At 48.7% G+C, this 21396-nt stretch overlaps 1 protein-coding gene across 2 annotated transcripts in view; it reads left to right on the forward strand.

Moving 5' to 3' along the window:
- The window catches only part of LOC142784704 (uncharacterized), a 60868-nt gene extending 49293 nt beyond the window's left edge, over window positions 1-11575 (forward strand). For both annotated transcript variants that reach the window (XM_075883204.1, XM_075883205.1), the window contains exons 13-16: window positions 1050-1303; window positions 6382-6599; window positions 9316-9423; window positions 11063-11575. In XM_075883204.1, coding sequence (XP_075739319.1) covers window positions 1050-1303; window positions 6382-6599; window positions 9316-9423; window positions 11063-11173 — 691 coding nt within the window. In that variant the 3' untranslated portion in view covers window positions 11174-11575. The remainder of the gene's footprint in view (window positions 1-1049; window positions 1304-6381; window positions 6600-9315; window positions 9424-11062) is intronic.
- Window positions 11576-21396: the final 9821 nt, after the last annotated feature.

A 21396-nucleotide genomic window follows, 5' to 3' on the forward strand; every position in this document is an offset into this window, starting at 1 on the left:
TGGCTGCTCAGCAGTAGCTTCGGCGTCAATCTCCACATCCGTGAGCTCCGCCGTTCGGAGTTAGGCCTGTCGCGCACCACAGCGCGCGACAGGCCTAACTTTGAACGCATGAACACTGCGAGCACAACGACCGATGCCTGCCGATGCTACGGGGGAGGAGCTTGCAACAAGTGCGCAGTGTGCCGTTGACACCATAGAAACTGCAACGACTGCAAGCTGCAAGGCTGCTGCGTGAGTCCGGGTGTAAAGCGCGCACATGGCGCACCCATGCCGGCTCGCCCGACTGCTTTCCCTTTCCCGGCGGCAACGCGGGCCGCGTTCGAGACAGTCGTCTGCGTCCTTTCCCTCCTATACTTTCCTCCTCAATCTTTACCTTCCACTCCCCCTTCCCCCCGCGCAAAGCCATGTCGGTGCCTTCGTATTGGAAGACAATAACAGCTCTGCGCTTTTCTCTTCACTTTCCTCATTCAAGAACTTCTATCACAAGGCTGCAGCGCGCGTACGCCGCTACTTTAAAGTGGCGCTCTCGGCGCCATCGATGTGTGCAGCATTCGTAAACGCCCGCGGCTCTACCGCTACTTTCGAGAGTTGTGGGAAAGCTCGCCGCCTGTCAATGGATCGCGGGTGGTTTGGGGGGCTGAGTTTGATATATCTATTATATGTCAAACTTTGTTTGAAATAAAAAATCAATAATGCGTGCGATTTCCCACGTGATATAGGAACCGTTCGATATAGGCAATAATTCGATATATCCGTGTTCGATATATTGAGGTTTGACTGTATTCTGTGTTCAGAAGACTACTTAAAAGGAGTGGCCTGTCTGCTGTGCTTGCTGTTCTCCTTCTGGATCGATCTGTGTAAATACTCTCAAATAGTTATGTTTCATCTCGTTTTACATAACAGTATCGTGGTTCGTTGGCGTAAAGCCACAAGTAATAACTGAATCGTGGCAGAAATCCATCCTTATTTGTGGTGTGGTGTACATTGGTGTGCAAGAGTCTTCTTCAAGTTTCAGCTTGCAGTCCACACTTTCGTTTTTCTCGTTGCAGGAGATTAGAACAGGAGCCTGAAGGTGACAAAGGTGATGAATCGGATGACAAAGATGATGAATCAGACGAGTCTGACTATGGCGAGGACACGGGGGGTGCCACAGAAATCCCCAGTGCTCGAGCACCGACGGTGCCGCTTTTCCCGAGCCCGGACTTGGCAGCCTACAGGCGCATCATCCACGAGGAGATGGCTAGGTGTTACGGTGCACAGATAGTGTCACCAGTCTCAACAGCCTATTCTCCGGCAAGCACAGGTGGGCATACTAGTAATTATAGACTGTGATGGACTATGTGGAACAGTTTAACCTCCACTATAACGGAATTGACTGTATAACAAACTACAGAAGGCTTTCAGTAAATGGGAAATCTGTTAAATGGAACTGCTGCTTATTAAATGAAACTGCCTCTGGTATCATTGGTCTCGTACTTGAATTCTACTCGCTTGTTTGTCGCTCGGTAAATGGAACTCTTGTTAAACGGAATATCCTGGTCCCTTTATTAAGTCTGTTTGATAAGCTTCCTGTAACATGTTGCCCATATGAAAGACTGTGTTTTCGAGTAGTCGAGTTTGCAGGCCTTGCTGCCAGAGGAATACATAGAACAGTGTTTTTTTTTTTCAGCTGCACTATAGTAAGCATACGCACAACTGAAAAGGAAAGCATGTGCGCATTTTGCAATAGAAGTTTAACTCTGTGAGGGTCAAATTTTTTGTGACATAACCTCCAAAAAAGTTTATTTTTTTCATTCCTGAACTAAATTTTTGGGTTATTCTATCTTTTAAAAAAATTCTCATTGTTTTGAGGGACCATAATGCATCAAGCAAAATCCTTAAAAACTGGTATGATTTCTTTAGAACTACCCTAAGCACTCGAATCTAACGCACACCTTTTTTTCCGGTTAAGCGAGTTCATAAATCGCATGCGCATTAGAATCGAGTACGAAAAAAAATGAATACGGTCATTCTATTGCCATCAACATTTCCAAAATGGCCGCCCCCTTTGTGCATCGGCATGGCGCGTCGGCCATTTCTGCCCTTGTGTTTCCCATGTGCAGCACTTCGTACATGTGCTGAGGAGTTCGTCATCTTGTAGTGCATTAGCATCGACCGCATGGAAGGGCTGACTCCAAAAACTCGAGTGCACCACGATGCCGCTTTTAAAAGAAAAGTCATCGCGTGTGCAGAAGCGGACGGAAATAGGGCCGCATCGCAGTCGTTCGGAGTTCCCGAAACATGCGTGCGGGACTGGCAGAAACAAAAGCAGGAGAATAAAGCTTCACGCAAAGGCTCCAGTGGATCACAGCAGGGTTGGTTTTTGCAATTGAAGAACTGCTCGGCGAGTATGTGCTTGAGCAGCGAGCCGCGCAGCGGCCCGTGACGATAGAACTGCTCCAAGTGCGGGCTATGCAATTAGCCTTAGAAAAAGGTCTAATGCGGAGCCAGTTTAAAGCGAGCAGGTGCTGGCTAACTAACTTTATGAAAAGGAAAGGCTTTTTCCTCCGAAGGGGAACGGGCATATGTGAAAAGTTTTGCGTAGGAGTACAATGAAAAGCTTCAGTCTTCAGAGGTTCGTCCTAAACTTGCAGCACAACAATGGCTACCTGCTTGGGCAAATCGGGAATGTCGATCAGACACCTCTTTACTTAGACATGCCTGGCACCACAACTGTCGAGAAGAAGGAGGTGAAGGAAGTTCGCGTGCGGACATCGGTCCACGGTAAAACTATAGTGACGGCAATGCTCTGTTACACGTCAGATGGGCACAAGCTTGCCCCTTACCTCATGTTTAAATTGAAGACGCTCCCGAAAGGAGTTGTTTTTTCGAGTGGTGTGATCGTTCGGGCCAGCGAGAAAAATGGTTGCGCGTTGCAATTGATGTCTTACTTTCTTTTTTTTTTGTCGTGGAAATTGGGTGCGCGTTACAATCGAGGGCGCGGTAGAATCGAGTAAATACGGTAAGTTACTTTTGATAAACATAGCTTGCAAAAATACAAAAATAGGCACACCAGAGTACTTTTTTGCTGGACTCGCAAGCAGCAAAGCAACTGGCGCACACTTTAATTGCGTAAGTGAAGTGAGTAAAAGTGCGGAAAAAAATCCTTATGGTCGTGCACCTATAAAAAAATAGAGAACAAGTAGAAAAGGTACAATTATTATTCGTCTTAATTGCAACAAGAGAGAGTTAGCGTTTCAGAGTCGCCAAAACAGGAAACGTAGCCAGGGCGGCATTGTTTGTGTAATGTAGCGTCACATAGAAACAGATGTAATTGCGGCCCGGGGAGCAATAAAGTAGAAAGTAACTAGGGGTCACTCTTTAAGAGATTATACACCACACAGCCATCAGTTTTGCGGGCGCAAGATGCGAAAAGCACCCGAATGATGAAACCAAACCAGCTGCACCGCTAGAGGCACGCTCGGATGCGCAGGCGAAAGCCGATGCTCGCAAGCAAAAGCCAATGCAATACCATACACTTACGGCGTAAACCCCGAAAGATTAAATGTATTGGTTGCAGAACTTGCTACTTTCCTCACTAACAATCAAGACAGCTCTTAGTCATGAAACCTTAGTTCAGAGGCCCTAGTGGGAAAACAATAGAAGCCAGTGTGCTGTGTGATGTCGATGCATGTTAAGAAACATCATATGGTCAAAATTTTTGGAGCCCTTTACAGCGACACGTCTCGTAACCATATCGTGGTTTTGGGACGTAAAACCACAGGTATACTTTATTGCTGGCCCCAGTGACATTGAAACATCTTTGGTGTTCCTGCTCCCAAGCTCGTGGGATCTGCTCACAAGTTCTTGTGATATTTTGTATTTTACTGTCACTGATCCTGTTTATAAGGAGGCAATCGCCAGACAGGTACCAAGGGCCAACGAACCGGCCCCTTTTACATGCACTACAAAAGCACAGACAATTTAGGGTAGGCCCTTTTTGGGCAGCAACGAATGATGGTTGTTGTCCAAAGACATTCAGAGCAGAGAGTTCCTAAAGCAAAATGTAATCTCGGTTAAGGCTGCAAGCATCCCACGAACCTGCACACTCAGTTATCAAAAATGGCTACTCATAACTCGCAGTGTAACTCAGATGGTGTTTAAAACAACGGAAACAAACTGATCGCACTACATATGCAATCTCCTGCACTGAAAAACACTGTTTTGACCATTTGCATAATGAATCCAGCCCACTATTCTTGAGACGTATCTCGATTGTTTCTCTTTCACGAAACATTCTCACAAACTCCAGTGCTGATAGTCGTTGTTCCCTTCCGCTATCGGCCTGTTGGCGACGCTTCTAAATTTTTCACTATTTTCTTAGCGTCATCATTCTATTCTTTCAGATCGATTGACCACCCTACCAGAATCGCTTGATCAACATAACTTCTTCATTGGTGTCGCTATCCTGCTCACCTACTCCCTCCGCCACCGCCTGCATTTATCCTCTCGCTTCTGGATTTGCAAATACACTCAAACCTGGATACAATGAAATATCGGTTATAGCGAAGTAAATGAAGGACATTCTTGCAATAGAAATAGTGCTAAGAATGTACCTTTATACAGTGAAAGCTCGTTAATTCACACCTCAATAATTCGAAATTTTGGATAATTCGAAATGGTCGCCGCAGTCCGGTCCGCAGTGCATAGGAGACCATATGTAAAACGATTCGTTAATTCGAACATAAATTGCTGCCTGTACAGATAATTCGAAGCGTGCGCCGCCGAGCGTCATCATCGTCAAACACTAGTGGAAGCTTTTACGGTCGAACGATAGGTGGCACGACCAGTTTTTTCGAACTTCAAGTGGCCTCCGAGCAAAGGGTGAGCAAAGTATGGCTTTCAAAATCCAGGAAGCAATTTTTTTTTTTTTCGTAGCCCTCCCGCTATCTCGGCGCCTGGCGCAACTTGTACGCGGGACCCACGGGACGCTGAGGAGTCGGCGGAGTAGTCCTAGCAGTCCTAGGCCGCTCCCGGCAGCGTCACTTTGTTCCTCGAGCACGTTGTTCGTTCACAAATGATTTTGTGCACGGGCGACAGGAAGGACTTCGGCATCACGCTGCTCACTGCCATGCACATGTTGGTGCGCGCATGGGAACAGGTGACCGCGACCACAATCGCAAACTGTTTCCGCCACAGTGGATTTGCAGCTGGAAGTGCGCAGGATAGTTGTGACGTCGACGTGGATGGGGCTGAGGAGCTCATGCCAGTGGCATTGCGCGACACTCTTCGGGGCGTGCGTTTTGCGGATTATGTTGAAGTTGACATCGGTGTGTGGTGCCCTGACTGATGAGGCCTGATGTTTTTTTTTTTCCTCGCTGGTTTTATTCATTATCGCATAGCTCAGCTTTGTATCGGGCTTCCTTTCACGGTGCTTCGAGACTTTGCCCGGAGTTTGATCAGAGACTGCTTTTGGTCACCTGCCGTTACGAGGGGCAGAGAAGTCGTACTCGTGGCATCATTTGATGGTTATTTTTTTAATGTGTCACGATGAACCGATGAACCGTCAGCGCCTGGACTTCAGTCGGCCGCCTGAAGTCAGCAATGCGTGCCTAATTGAGCACCCGTTTGTAAGTTTCCAGTTGATAGATCACTTAGTTTGGTCACGTATGGTGGAAGGTCTAGGCTGCGAAAAGCATCCAGACTTCTGCACATGAAAGCCTCATCCTTTGGCATGACTTGCGATGATTTGTCGCTCCAGCCATTACTGAACAGTGCTGCACCAGCCATTACAAAACTCCAAACTTGCGTCTTGCTGTGCAGTACTTGCTTCTTCGGCGCAGAGAATGGCAGCCTTCGTGAGAACTTTTGTGAACGAGTGCAGTTTTTTGAGGCAAGGATGGCACTCATGATGGTCAAGCTCGACTGTTGGGAACATCGGTAGCACACAACAGCTGAATTAAAACATTCGAGGTCTTCTAGTGAGGTCTTCAAATTCGAGGTCTTCTAGTGAAAAATGCTTTTTGGTTTGTGATTAGTCTTGTTGTTGCTAGCGTTCGATGTTTCGAGTTCCAAAAATTGACTCTGCACCTTCATATGTGAAGTTTAAATCTCGTAAGTCAACAACATGCAGTTGCATAAACATGGTAAATACAGTTTATTTGAGACTTCACTTCAAGTTTCAACTGTATGGGCCCACTTTCATATTTTAATGCTTGCCAGCTGGATTGGGCTCAAATGGCCAAATGTCGTAAAGTTACAGTTCAACATAATGGCTATGCAGACGCTGCATGTGCAGTGAGATTGTTTTTTTTTGTCTGCCATTTTTTCTAAACACATTTTTACAGTGCCTCTGGCAAATAACAGCTGCACTGTTGTCCCCTTTTTTACTACTCTTTTCAGTGTCAGGAGTGTCGACTGGCGGCTACATTGCCTCATCTCCAGCTGTAAAGACTACCCCTGCGTCCTCGCCGTCGACACTGGCCACTGCCTTCGCGGGATTGTCGGCACAGCCAAGGCTGAGCCCGATTCTGAAGTTGTCGTCGCAACAAAAGGGCCGCCTGAGTACTGTCTTAGAGTGCACGGAGACAAGCGACAAAAGGAGTGGGACAACTGCGCTTGTGAGTTGTGTTTTTTGTGTGCCACAGTTGTATTCTTTTTGATTATCTTTTTTGAAGTAGTCTTCATGCGTCAAGTGCTTATCAAAAATAGTTGCTCAGAAAAGCCCAACAGCCTGCCAAACACGCAGTACCAATGCGTCTTTAAAGCTTTTATACGCATCCTAGCATGATGGCGAACCCGAGCACTTTCTTTGCAGCCTGTTCATTGGTAGGCAGCTAGCAATGTCCACAATACACTAGTATTGCAATGTTCACAATAGTCGTAGTATTGGACTTGTGGTAGAATGCAAGTGATGACCTGCAATATATGTTATGTTTTATTAAAACTTCCTGTACTTTAAGTGCATCAGTTGGTATAAGAAGCTCTTAAGCTTGAAAAGTGATGAATCGACGCCAAAGCAATATGTTCATTTATCGTTAAAGTGGGGCTTTGCGGCAGTGTGGATTTTTTCTAGATAGGTGTTTCACGGCTTAGCCTTTTTTTTTTATTGCAGAAGAACCATCTTTTCAGGGAGTTACATGCAGTTAATACTAAGGCTGGGCAGAGATACCCGAAAAAGTGTTGCGGAATACAGATATTGAAATACACAGTGTGGATGCCTAAAATACAGATACTACGATACATTTGTAATTGACGTAATGGGATATTTCAGCGATAGTTTTGCAAAAACTGAAATACTTTTCTCTATGTCGGAGATAGTCATACTTCGTACAGAGATTCGTTATGTGCAGCAGAGTATTTTAAATGCGCAGTGCATTAAAACTTGCAATTATCTTTACTAATTATTTTATCACCGTAGTCCGAGTTTCATTAACGCATTACAAAGAGGTCTACACTGCACATAATTGTTAATAATGACTTATTTACAGATATCAGTTGCTCTAGAAAATTATGCTGTATGAAAGCAAGTCAAATGCGTTGTACTCCAAAATCCGGATACTTGGCGGCAACACTATTAGCTATGCTAGAAGTAGCATAGTTCAAGCGAAGGGCTGGAACCATTAACAAATGAATCGAGAAAAGCTATGCTTTTATTTAACACAAGTCTGTTTAGTTTAAACATTTGGTGCGTCAATTGCACTTGAGCAGCAGTAGGTTCTCAGATAGGCCGTCATCTAGACATCGTCATTTCGGCCTCAAAACAAGACTCGCGAACGAGGAGTCACTCTACTGCTGCAGAGGAGCACAAACTTGTGTTATAGTGGATACAATTCACATCGATACTCTGACCACAGTAAGCGTGGTGCGTGAGCAAACAGTGCCTAAAATGCAGAGCCAGTGTCGTCAGAGTAGGACCGCCACCTTAACGTAAGTATTTTGCCCGTTAGAGTTTTGAAATTGTAACGAGTACATTACTGAGTTACCTAAAAAAGCAATGTACTACCATTAATGCAGTTACTTGTTACATGCTACGGCTAATCCTGCACGAACACAGCGGTCAGCATGTGTCTCTGACTAAAAAAAGGAATTAAGGCTCCTGAATTCCTTGCTGCCACTGTAATGGTGGCGCTTGCTCTGTACGAAGTACGATTTTCTCTAAGCAGGCTAGCGGTTCAGGCTAGTTGGTTTCCAGTTTTGCTAAAGTGGCCTAGCGCAAAGAAAGAAAGGGACACAGAAACAATGAAAACAGGTGCTTGCTTCCAGGTGAAGGTTTAGTGTTTTCTTGAAACACAGAAAAAGCAGAAAGAAGAACGAACAAAACAAGGAGTGCAAAAGGAAATGCAAGAAGACCTCCTTCCAATCGCCGTGTCGCTACGCCGGCGTCTTCCGGAAATGCTTTGAAGAAAGAAGTATCGTTGACCGCACACGGCACCACACAGCAAATTTCTTGGGTGGTTTGTGGCTTCCACGATAAGCTCCGCTTTTCAAGTGGGCGCTGCAAAAAATAGAGAAGGAAAAAAAAACGAGAGAAAGAATTATGCACTGCTCATTCAATTGGCATGAGGAAACACATTTTAAAAACGACACTGTTGGTTGCCGCCCATTGTGCAGTATACAATGCTGCTCATAATGAAAACATCTCTGCTGGAATTCGAAATGGCAGTATAGCAGTGTTGGGAAGCTCAAGCAGGTGATCATTCAAACACATTCCAGTTCTGCCTGAAGGTGCACAATGGAATGCGCGTAGCAAAGCGACTAGCTCACCTTCAGGAAGGTACGAGTCAGTTTCATCCTCAGCAGAAATGTAGAAATGGCGAGTGCATATGTCGCCGCGAACTGCCAAGATCAGAGCAGAAAAAAAATGGTTCCCATTCTAAACACGTCTTGGCTCATTTCAGAAAAAAAAGTAACCAGATACCCGTGTCCTGGATAGTATCGAGATATGAGCAATACATTGTAAAGTATTTCACTACTGAGGTACAAATACATTTTTGAAAAGTATTTCAATACAGCAATACAGCTACTCAAAAGTATCTCTGAAACACTGTTGCGATACTCTTGTATCGCAATACTGCCCAGCCCTGGTTAATGCATACACTTGGGTACGTGCTTTTATAGCTTAGAACCTCTATCTTGCAGTAAAACCACTTTTACAGGAGGTTACATGTGGACCAATATTATATAGACGTAGTCATTCATTTCTAATACTTTGCAATTTCCAATTGAGGCAAATTGGAATTAGGAATATTTGCACAAGCGTTCACCTGGAAGGTTAGAGATTTATATCTGAAAATGGAGTTTTTTTTATTCCTCTTTTCTTTTTTGCTCTTTCAGTGGGCTCATCCAGAAGAGTCTCTGATAACGAATGCCAGGCAGCCGTCATTGATTGATGGGAATTTCAGCTGTATATCACCACCGGTGGCATTTGGCCATGAACAGCTGGTAAGTTGCATTGTTTTGCGAGTACTACTTGAAACTGTGCACTCTTACCAGGTGGAAATTACACTTGCGCTAACTTTGTTGAACTTGCCCATAAATGTCCTCGAGCTAAAGTTGAAACGCAGTGCACACTGCTTCTGCTTTTTTTTTTTGCCCTCGTCTTTTTGCACAGAGTACTAGGTCAGTGAATGGTGAGGTGCAGACGCAAGTGTTTCGCGGTGTTCAGGAGTGCAACACCTGCGCCAATTTGAATCAATTGCCCTTTTTTGCGCTGAGCTGCATCAAAACCATGAAATTCGCCGGAATTGTGCCACACTGCACCAAATTGCCCGACCAGCCTCGAAACGTTCTCAGTTGCGCTACTTTCAGCGAGATGTGGAGGCCACGTTGGCCACTTATAGTTTGCGTGGTCAATCAATCCAGGGATCCAGGTGCACACACTCCAACCCTAAACTAGTTTACTAGAATAGAGGAGTGCCCGGAACGACCGTTGCACCAATGCACAGAAAGTGCAGGCCAAACAGAGTCAATCTGCATGCGGAACTTCGGTTGGCAGTCTGTGATTTGTCATTGCTTTAAGAGATGCGTGCGGCTTTGCTGAGGTAGTAAAGGGGCAGAATTCCCGCTTCCCGCTCAAAAGACCCAGAAGCTGTGAGAGTAGATTTGTATTCTTAGTGTCACTTGTACTGCTGTGTTGGTTTCCTTTTTTTTGAGCTTCAGTTGCTATATATTTCTACCAAATATTCCATGAAATACGAATTTAAAAAAATGTTTGACAGCAAGGGTATTTATTTGCAGTGTATTGCAGCAAGGGTATTCATTTGACGCTTTATGAGATTCTTCGCTTCCTGGGAAAGCTTGCCAGTGTCCTGTCTAACTACCCTGCCTCCAACTTCCTCTGCACACTACGTAATGATACTCGTCATTACGTAGTGTGCGTCGTAATACACGCGCATTGGTTCGTGAAAAGGTCTGTCAAAAATCACTACGTTGCCAAAACAGGCAAGTTCTAATTGATTATGAAAGTTGAGTGGCTGGACTAACTACTAGAAAGCGCTAGGTGCATGATAAACAAATTTCACATGCCAAAATCGATGACCCAAAAGTGTCTATCACTAGTGATCGATCTGAATAGGCGTGGTAACGCAACAGTTGAGTGATATTCATACAAACCTAGCTAGGCCACACTTTTTGTGTGTAAAAACTCTAAAAAGCATTCTTTATATTACCTCAGAATACAGAAGACTTCAGATTGTTAAATACAGTCGAACCCCTTTATAGGAGACACTCATACAAGAGACAAATGGGTATGAGAGACACCAGTGTGCCTTCAGTTGAAACCTGCCTTCGACATCAATGGGCACGTTTCATTCTCATGGTCTGCGAGGGTTTTGAAGTTTTAAGGTGAATAACTTCTGTCACCTTGCTCCAACTTCTGTATTTCTTGTTGCGTTCATGTCTGTATTCCGCATAACACACAGCCCAGTGCTGCAGAATGCTGGCAGAACAAGGAACATTGCAGAACCCCTTTAAATCCAGAGTGATGTTGATAGCAGAGGTGTTCAAGTTATTTAATCATGACTCTTCGTACTATATCTAGATGTCCAGCCGTACTCTTATCTCTCTGGCTTTTGTCTCGCAGGATCGACAGTCCGTACAGCCCCTTTCAGACTCGCTGCTTTCGTTCATGAAACACGAGCGAAGCATTCTGCAGGCTTCCTTGGACGAGGGTGCCGTCCTTCCCAATAGCTGAGCAAGACAGCTGTCGAGTCTGACGGCAGTCTCTGTGTCTTCACTTTTGACAAGCGACACTGTTTTTGACAACTGTCTCAGATATTGCGAACCACTTTACTTTGACCAGCCAACAAAAGGCAGCAGGAGAGGGCCTGCACCAACTCTGGCAGTGTGAAAACCTAATAACCTGTTCTTTGAGTTTGCAGTGGCTGTCAGCTTTAGTGCTCTGCGTTTTTTCTTTCTACAAGAGCTGCTGCATACATGTAGGGGCGTAGTTATGACCGTGCAGTAAATTATTGCACCAAAATTTTTTATTGTGGACAAATGGGCTAGTAAAATATATATATTGTTGCGTACATGCACGAAGACAAAGAAGCGTATACGGTGAACGCACTTGTCGCCGAGAGCGAGAAAGGAAGAAGAGGATCAGGAGGATCTTTAACCAGTCGGCCGCTTCTGAGCTGCCCCTCGCGACCTAATAAACGACCCCTTTCACTGTCTACCAGTCTCTTTCAAGCGTAACAGAGTGGTGGAGGAGCTGGGTAAGCGCTTCAACTATGGAACAATCACTGCCACAGCTTCGACGAAGCCGTCGACTTGCCGGTCTTCCACCATCTGCCGTGAAGGACTTCGACATGCCCGAAAAAGCAGGTGTTTCCAGGACGGCACCGTCTGGCCCGCTTTCATACTACAGAGTTCCACTGCCCTTCGGAGGAAACGCTGAAGAAGATCTCGACGCCTGGCTCGCCAAGTACAAACGTGTGGGCAAGTCCAACGGTTGGGATGCAGCCGCTATGCTAGCCAACCTAGTGTTCTCCCTGACCGACACCGCACTGGTATGGTAAGAGAACCACGAGGACGCACTCACGACGTGGGATCTTTTTGTTGAAGAGCTCAGGGCGTGTTTCGGCGGCTCAGTTGCTAGAAAGAAGCGGGCTAAGCAAACACTGTCGCAACGGGCACAGCTACCAGGTGATACATGCACCGCTTACATAGAAGTGTTAAGGCTGTGCAAGGTGGTCTGTGCTACCATGTCAGAAGAGGCCAAAGTTGGGCATCTGCTCAAAGGGATTGCTGAGGACGTGTATAATTTTCTAATTGGAAAAGAAAGCCTCAGTTCTGTGTTTGACACCATTCTGCAATGCCGAACATTTGAAACGCTCAAGATGCGTCAAATTGCCCCCAAGTTTGGTCGGCTGGCTAACGTTACTACTGTTGCCAGTGTGGACACGAATCCTGGCCTCGACCTTTTTTCTACCATTCGACAGATTGTGCGTGAGGAACTGTCCCACCGAGAAATTTCGTGTTCGACAGTTGACTATTGCGAGTTGTGTTTGCCACGTGAGGCTATGGATGTGCCTCCTTCGACCCCAGGGCAACCGACGGTGAGCGTGGCAACTGTGGAGTACAGCCATCCCCACAGTAAAAGATGACAACCAGATTTCCCGCGTCGCGGTATGACCGACGCTCTCAGTGCATGCCTCCGCGACACCCGACGTCTCGTTACAACATACCCGACCAGTACATCCGTTACACAAGAACAAGTGATGACGCTCGATTCAACGAAGAGGGACCAACGTTTCGACCTCAGCCGGTGTGCTATTCCTGTGGTGTGCCAGGCCATATATCGCGATTTTGCAACCGTCGGGTGACTCCTCGGTATCGCCAACCATCTGACTTTTCACGACCCTTCGAACAGCCTCATGGTGTCTGGCGACCGGCCCACATATCACCTGATGACAACTATTGGCCAAGCAACTTCCGCAACCACTCCCCGGCATCTGACAGGAGTTCAATGCCTCCACCGCTACCTCGTGCTCATCGTTCTCCTTCACCGCTGCGTCGCAAAGCGCCCTCTTCGCCACCGGAAAACTAGCCAGTGCCGCCAATGGGGGTGAAGTCGCTGGAAACGTGCTACTGACAGAAATACCTCCTGTGCGTATGTTTAAAAACAAAGTGCGTGTTTTGGTGGATTACGTGCCTGTGATGGCCTTGGTGGACACAAGTGCAACGATTTCCGTGATGAGTGCTTCAAAGACGTGTTAGGGCGGAAAGTTGTTTTTACCTGGGATGAAACTTCGACGTTCTGTGGAGTGAGTGGAGAGCCATTGCGCCCTATTGGTGTGTGTAGTGCTTAAGTATTTTTGGGAGGCCTTATGATAACGACAGAGTTTGCGATTATTTCTCGGTCGACATACGATGTCATTCTCGGCATGGACTTCTTGCGAGAATGTGGTGCCACTGTAGACTGTCGCACGGGGAAAGATTTTGTGAGTAGCCAGATGCCGTCCAAACTTCTGGGAACTCCAGCGAATGATCAAACTACGCTGTGTGTCTGTGGCTATACGTTCATACCTGCGTTGTCTACCGTACGTGTTCCTGTTGTTTGTCGTGGCGCGGATTTGGACAGCCTCGATGCGAGCTTAGAACCAATGCACATAAACTGCTTGAACAAGAATGTGTTGGTTCCCCATTGTGTGGTGTCGATTGATGGTGGACGAACTGGCCTATGGACTGTAAACTGTTCCTCTGAGCCTGCGACACTACCCAATGGTTTGAAATTAGCTTCAGTCGGCAAAGAACATGCGACCTTATCAGTGGTCGAGCTCACAGACGTGCCGGAAGAACGTGACGGAACTGGTTGTCATAATTTGGACGGGGCGCTTATGGCAATGATAAATAAGTCTCTTAGCTCAAGCGAGCGCCCAACTTTAATGAATGTGCTGTTGAAGCACGTTTCGGTATTTGACTTTGCGCAGAAGGGCAAAGTAATCCCTATCCCCCCGTCTCGAACGCGCCATACCATCAACACTGGCGTGGCAAGTCCGATTCGCCAAAAACCATATCGTGTTTCCCCATCAGAAAGACAAATTATCAACGACCAAGTACAGGAAATGATGCAAAAGGAAGTGGTACAAGAGTCAGCCAGTCCGTGGGCAGCACCGGTTATCCTTGTCAAGAAGAAAGATGGTTCTTGGAGATTTTGCGTCGACTATCGCTGCATAAATGCCGTGACTGAAAAGGACGTATATCCGCTGCCCCGTATAGAGGACGCAATAGACTGCTTACATTCAGCCTCTAATTTTTCCTCCGTAGACTAACGATCCGGTTATTGGCAAATTCCGATGCATCCAGAGGACAAGGAAAAGACTGCCTTTGTAACCCCTGATGGGCTCTTTGAATTTAACGGGATGCCATTTGGACTGTGCAACGCACCGGCAACGTTCGAGAGCTTTATGGACATCATTCTGCGTGGCTTGAAGTGGGACATATGCATGTGCTACCTCGACGACGTCGTCATCTTTGGCCGCTCGTTCAGTGAACACAACTCTCGTCTGGATACTGTTTTGAACTGTATCTGAAATGCTGGCCTAATTTTAAACTGAAAGAAATGCCACTTCGGAGACCGCCAGACGCTTGTGCTCGGGCATCTCGTTGACAAAGATGGCATCCGCCCTGACCCCCAGAAAACAGCAGCAGTTGAGGCATTCAATGCGCCGCGTTCCGTCAAGGAGCTTCGTAGTTTCCTGGGGCTTTGTTCGTTTTTCCGCCGCTTTATTCCAAAGTTTGCCGGCGTTGCGTATCCTCTTACATGCCTCTTACGAAAGGACAATTCCTTTGAGTGGACTACGTAGTGCGATTCTTCATTCCGTCAATTGAAGTTTTTGCTGACGTCTCGACCCGTCCTTCAGCACTTCAGTCCTTCTGCTCCGACAGAGCTCCATAGGAATGCTAACGGCATAGGTATTGGAGCCGTCCTGGTACAACCTTACGGCGACCGCCAACACGTCATCACATACGCAAGTCGCTCCCTATGCAGGCCGGAACAAAACTACACTGTTACAGAACAAGAATGCCTGGCGGTACTATTTGCAATTCAGCGGTTTAGGTCTTACCTGTAGGGGCGCCCATTCACAGTCGTAACCGACCACCACTCGTTGTGTTGGCTTGTCAACCTTCGTGACCCTTGTGGCCGCCTTGCGCGCTGGGCACTTCGGCTACAAGAATACAGTTTTACCGTCGTTTACAAGAGTGGTCGTCGACATGCTGACGCGGACAGTCTTTCACGTATGCCACTTAGCACAACAGACTGTGTATCTGATGACCTTGACCAGCTTGTAGCGTCTGTGTCTCCTACGTTCCCGGACTATCCCAGTTTCAGAACAGAACAGCGGAAGGACGCTAAACTAGCACCACTATTCGCCGCTGCATCCGCTTCCACTAGTGCACTCCGTTTCTGTATGCGTGATGGACTGTTGTTCAAAAGGAAGCTCTTCAGCAGTGGCGCGCGTTTTGTTGTAGTGGTCCTGGAGAGCCTGCGAACAGTTATTACGAGTGTCATGCACGACGACCCTACATCTGGACATTTAGGTTTGGCGCGGACACTTCACCGAACTAAAGAGCGCTTGTGAGCGCGACAAGCGAATGACTCTTTATTCTCTTTGATATAATCATCACCTGTACATCTTCATCTGAAAATATCATCACCAGCGTGATTTAGCTCGAGCCTGGCTGAAAAAACCGGTTCCTCGCAAGTGGTGGACTGTGCTTTTCGTTCCCTCAAGTCCTCTCGCCCGTTCTCGCTGGAGCTCCGCTGGGGTCGTCGCATACAACCCCCTGCCATGGCGGCCCAAAAAAATCCTGGCCCATCGAACGTCCCCGTCCTACTGCAGCCACCGCCACCCGCTCCGCCCAACAACATTCGCCTGCGCGATCCACCTGTGTTTTCTGGTCTCTGAGGCGATGATGTCGAAGACTGGATCAAGAGCTACGACCTCGTCAGCAATTTGAACAGGTGGGGCAATCCACAGAAGTTGCGCAGCGTCCCATTTTACTTGTCCAATGTTGCGAAAACTTGGTTCTGGAACCACCACCCGGATCTTCCCGACTGGGACACTTTCGAGCAGCAAATTCGACAGATATTTGGTGCACCTGCAGTTTGCACTGAGGTAGCAAAGAGGAAACTCGCTGAACGCACGCAGCTGCCGGGTGAATCTTACACCTCTTATATTGAGGATGTCCTTGCACTGTGCAAGCGCGTTAACACCGGCATGTCTCAGAACGACCAAATACGCCACATTATTAAAGGCATTAACACCGCCGCCTTTAACACCCTCGCCACGCAAAATCCTTCCACCACACAGGACGTGATAACCATCTGTCAGCGACTTGACGAGCTTCAATCTCTTCGCCTTTGCTACGATGCCACCGACGTTCGTTTGCCTGCACCCCTCGACTTGCGTGCGCTTATCCGCCACATCGTTCGTGAAGAGCTGCATGGGCGCTGCTCTTCCTGTGCTGCGGAAGTTACTTTCCCTTCTGAAAAAGATAGCTTGCGAGACCTGATTAAACAAGAGATCGCCTCCGCATCGCGTCCGACGTGTTCCAACAGTCCCTGCGGACGCCAGACGCGCACGTACGCCGAAGTTGCCGCGCTCTCTGCCGCACCCACCGTTTCTGTGCCTACAACAGCAGACCATACGCCTGTGGCTTCGTTATCACCGCCAGTGCGAGCACCACCTTACTTCGCACCTCAGCGCCCACCTCGACCAATCTGTTACTACTGCGGCTATCGAGGACATATCGCTCGGTTTTGTCGAAGGCGCCAACAAGACGAGCAACGCGGCTACGCTCCCGAGGAACATCGAAGCTTCCGTCCGACCATAAACTACCTACGACCTCCCTCCCGATCGTCCTATTACCGTTCACCGTCTCTTACTTACCATACGGACATGCCTGGGAATTCCCGTACGTCTCGCCGCAGGTCGCCTTCGCCAGGTCGCCGTTCAGTGTCGCCTCTGCAGCCCGCCTTCTATTTCATGAACGACCTCGCGGAAAACTCCCCAATGCAGTTTTACGAGGGGAAACTGCATCCCTTGGACAGCTAACAATTCCTCCAGAGCGGCCATCGAATTTGATAGTAGTGTTTGTAGAAGGTGTACGCGTTGAGGCTCTTGTAGACACTGGCGCTGCCGTTTCGATTATTCGTGCTGCTTTTTGTTCCCGCCTTCGAAAAGTCGTCACACCTTATGGCGGCCCACCTCTACGTGCGGCAACCAACGCTCTCATTCGTCCACTTGCACAGTGTACCGTTCGTGTCTGCATAGAAGGCATTCGTCATCACAATGTTTTCGCGGTATTTCGTGAGTGCACCCACGCTCTCAATCTTGGGTGGGATTTCTTGTCTTCTGCGTCCACTTTCATATTGGCACGTTTCATTTCCCAAGTTTTTGTTATCGTCCCAAAACACCACACGATTCTCAGCGCAAACCGCGCCTGCAGTTTTCGAGAAGGTTCCGGACTGTAGTAGATCATTTCGATAAGATCACGCCCACTGTGCGAACGGTACAGATTGTTCTCGAACCTACGCCACCGCCAGCGATAACGCTAGAACATTCGACAGCAAGAGTATAAATGCCGACGCGCTTCGCCGCTTGTCAGTAGTTGATCGAAGGCCGACGCTCCGTTCGCCGCTATCAGTCCGAGACTGCTATCTGTGCGAGATTGCTGCTGTAATTGGACTTTCCGTTTACCGGGCACAGGTTTGCCTAAATAAACAGTCAAATCCCAACACGAAGTCTCCCGTCTTCGGCCACGTCACGACCCCGTGACATCTGGTGGAGGTGCTGCTTCGTTCATGTACCGGACGCCCCCGTCAAGCCGTGAACCCAGCCCACGTCGCGAAGAAGACACCGACGCCAACCAGGAGCAGCGAACAAGCCCCTGACAGCAAGGGCTACCACCGGAGTACGGGCTTCTACAAGACAAGGTGCGGAAGACCAAGGCCATGACCGCGACTGCAGCAACAATGACAACCGCAGTGTCCCAGCCCACGATGGTCATGCATCAACCCAGGGAACCATCAATTTTCCATGGGTCATCGTTCGAAGACCCGGAGTCCTGGCTAGAAACATACGAACGTGTGGCCGCCCTCAACCACTGGGACCATGAGGAAAAGCTGCGTCGTGTGTTTTTCTAATTGGAAGACACCACAAGGACCTGGCTCGAAAATCGGGAGTCCACGCTCTCAACGTGGGATGCTTTCTGCGGCGCATTCCTGCAAACGTTCGCGAGCGTCGCTCGCAAAGAGAGGGCCGCTGCTTTATTAGAGACCCGGGGTCAGCTACCAAATGAAAATGTCGTCATTTTCACAGAAGAAATGACTCGACTATTCCGTCATGCTGACCCAGACATGCCTGAGGAGAAAAAAGTTCGTTTCCTCATGTGAGGGGTCAAACAGGAGCTCTTCGCGGGACTGATGAGAAACCCACCGAAAACCGTCCAAGAATCTGTAGCCGAAGCGACCACTATCGAAAAGGCCATGGACATGCGCACCAGACAGTATAATCGTCGCGTGACTGCAGACTGTGCTGCTGCTCAAGCCAGTAACTCCGGAGACCTGCGTGAAACGATCCGAGCGATCGTGCGGGAAGAGCTGCGCAAGCTATTGCCTTCGGCGCAACCTCAAGTGGATTCAATCGCCGACATTGTGCGAGAAGAAGTTCGGCAATCGCTTCAAATTCCCCACGCACCGCTGCCCGAGCCGGAAGCTATGAGCTACGCCGCTGCACTGCGCCACAACGCTCCTCCCCGTCCACGCCAAAACGCCGTCCCGTCGCACTTCCGTCGACAGACGCCCCCGCCGCCACCACCCCCACCGACGTCATACCGTTCGCCAGCGGCCCAGCGCAGTGCACCGAGGAAGACTGACGTCTGGCGCACCCCTGACCATCGCCCTCTCTGCTACCACTGCGGCGAGGCCGGACACACATACCACCGTTGCCAGTACCGACAGATGGAACTGCATGGCTTCGCCGTCAATGCACCGCGTCCACAGCCAGGAGAACCACCACGTGACATCACCGACTACCTGACAGCAACTCGGTGGACACCACGAAGCCCTTCGCGTTCGCCGTCGCCCAGCCGCCGCACGTCACCGCACCACCGGCAGTACTCTGGCCCTACGCGGGGCCGTTCTCCTAGCCCGTATCCGGGAAACTAAGGGCAGCAACCGGTGGAGGTGCGGTTGCTGTGCGACGAACTACCGAAGATCCTCCGACGACGACGACGCCGCGACGGAGCTTTCCGAATACAACGCCAACCAGGCAAAGCCCTGACGGCGAAAGCTCACTTACGGAAGGTGGCCTGACGACGCAACATGGAAGCAACAGAACAAGCCGACGCAGCCGTGGCCCGACGCCACGCCCTAACTGTAATGCGAGACGGCGAGCTTGCGACCTCGGTGTTCTTATCGACTGCCACAGTGTGACCGCTCTCGTCGATACTGGAGCCGACTATTCTGTCATCAGTGGGTCATTCGTCGCGAAGTTAAAGGAAGTTAGGACAGCTTGGAAAGGCCCTGAAATCCGCACAGCCGGAGGTCATCTCGTAACGCCTGCAGGAATCTGCACAGCGAGAGTCACCATTAACGGCCGTATTTATCCTACAGACTTCGTAGTCCTAAAGCGTTGCTCGAGAGATGTCATCCTTGGCAAGGACTTCTTATGCCTCCATGGTGCTGTCATCAACCTAAAAACAAAGTCGGTAACCTTATCCACAGAAGAAGCACTACCGCCACGCACGCCGTCAGGACACCATGCCTTGAATGTGCTAGAAGAACAAGTCATCATTCCGCCTCGCTCAAGCGTCATTATTTCAGTCGGCGCTCCTAAATCACCTGACTTGGAAGGCGTCGTTGAAGGCAGTCAGCATCTGTTGGTCACCCGAAATATTTGCGTCGCAAGAGGAATTGCAGAGCTGCGGGGAGGCAAAGCAACGGTTATGCTCACGAATTTCAGCAATGAGTACAAACATGTGAACAAAGGAACAACGGTCGCATACATTGAAGAAATTGTCGAAGCCACCAGTGCTTTCGCCCTCGCCGATTCTGCGGAACCTGCTCAGAGGAACCAAGCCCCTCCCATACCTTTCGACGTCAATCCCAGACTTCCGAACGATAAGCAAGAACAGCTCAAGGCCCTGCTCCTGTAATACGAAGATTGCTTTTCGTCGTCATCGAAAATTGGGCAGACCCCAATCACGAAGCATCGCATCATAACCGAAGAAAATGCCAGACCACTCCGTCAGAGTCCGTACAGGGTTTCGACGCGAGAACGTGATGCCATGAAGAGACAAGTTGATGAAATGCTACGGGATGACATTATCCAGCCGTCCAAGAGTCCATGGGCATCCCCCGTGGTGTTAGTGAAGAAAAAGGATGGGACCCTACGTTTCTGCGTCGATTATCGCCGCCTGAACAAAATCACAAGAAAGGACGTGTATCCTCTCCCACGAATAGACGACGCACTTGATCGGCTCCATAACGCCAAGTACTTTTCGTCAATGGACCTCAAGACTGGCAATTGGCAAATTGAAGTCGACGAAAAAGACCGAGAGAAGACGGCGTTTATAACACCAGACGGCCTCTTCGAGTTTAAGGTGATGCCCTTCGGCCTTTGCTCAGCGCCTGCAACTTTTCATTGCGTTATGGATACAGTACTGGCAGGATTGAAGTGGCAGACTTGCCTTGTGTACTTGGACGACGTCGTCGTGTTTTCCTCGAGTTTCGACGAGCATCTTCGGCGCCTTGAAGCTGTACTTCAAGCCATCAAGACTTCCGGACTCACACTGAAGCCAGGAAAGTGCAGATTTGCGTATGAGGAGCTCTTGTTTCTGGGGCACGTTATCAGCAAGTCTGGAGTTCGTCCCGATCCATGGAAAACAGCCGCCATCGCCGGCTTCCCGCCGCCCACTGACAAGAAAGCCGTGCGCCGATTTCTGGGCCTGTGCGCCTATTATAGGCGGTTCGTGAAAAACTTCGCCCTCATCGCCGATCCTCTGACTAACCTTACCAAGGCCGACGTGGAGTTCAAGTGGGAAACGCCACAGGAACACGCTTTCCAGGAGCTTAAAACATCGCCTCCAGACGCCTCCGTTACTTGCCCATTTCGACGAATTCGCCGAGACAGAAATACATACTGACGCAAGCAGCGTAGGTCTTGGTGCCGTTCTTGTGCAGAGGGCTGACGGACTTGAAAGGGTTATTAGTTACGCCAGCCGATCGCTATCCAAAGCAGAAGAAATTTATTCCACAACAGAAAAGGAGTGCCTCGCCATCATCTGGGCTACGTCGAAATTTTGCCCCTACCTCTACGGCAGGCCCTTCAAAGTTGTGAGCGACCACCACGCCTTGTGTTGGCTAGCCACCTTGAAGGACCCTTCAGGTCGCCTCGCACGATGGAG

Source organism: Rhipicephalus microplus, unplaced genomic scaffold (assembly GCF_043290135.1).
Source record: "Rhipicephalus microplus isolate Deutch F79 unplaced genomic scaffold, USDA_Rmic scaffold_15, whole genome shotgun sequence".
NCBI classification, from domain to species: Eukaryota; Metazoa; Arthropoda; class Arachnida; order Ixodida; family Ixodidae; genus Rhipicephalus; species Rhipicephalus microplus.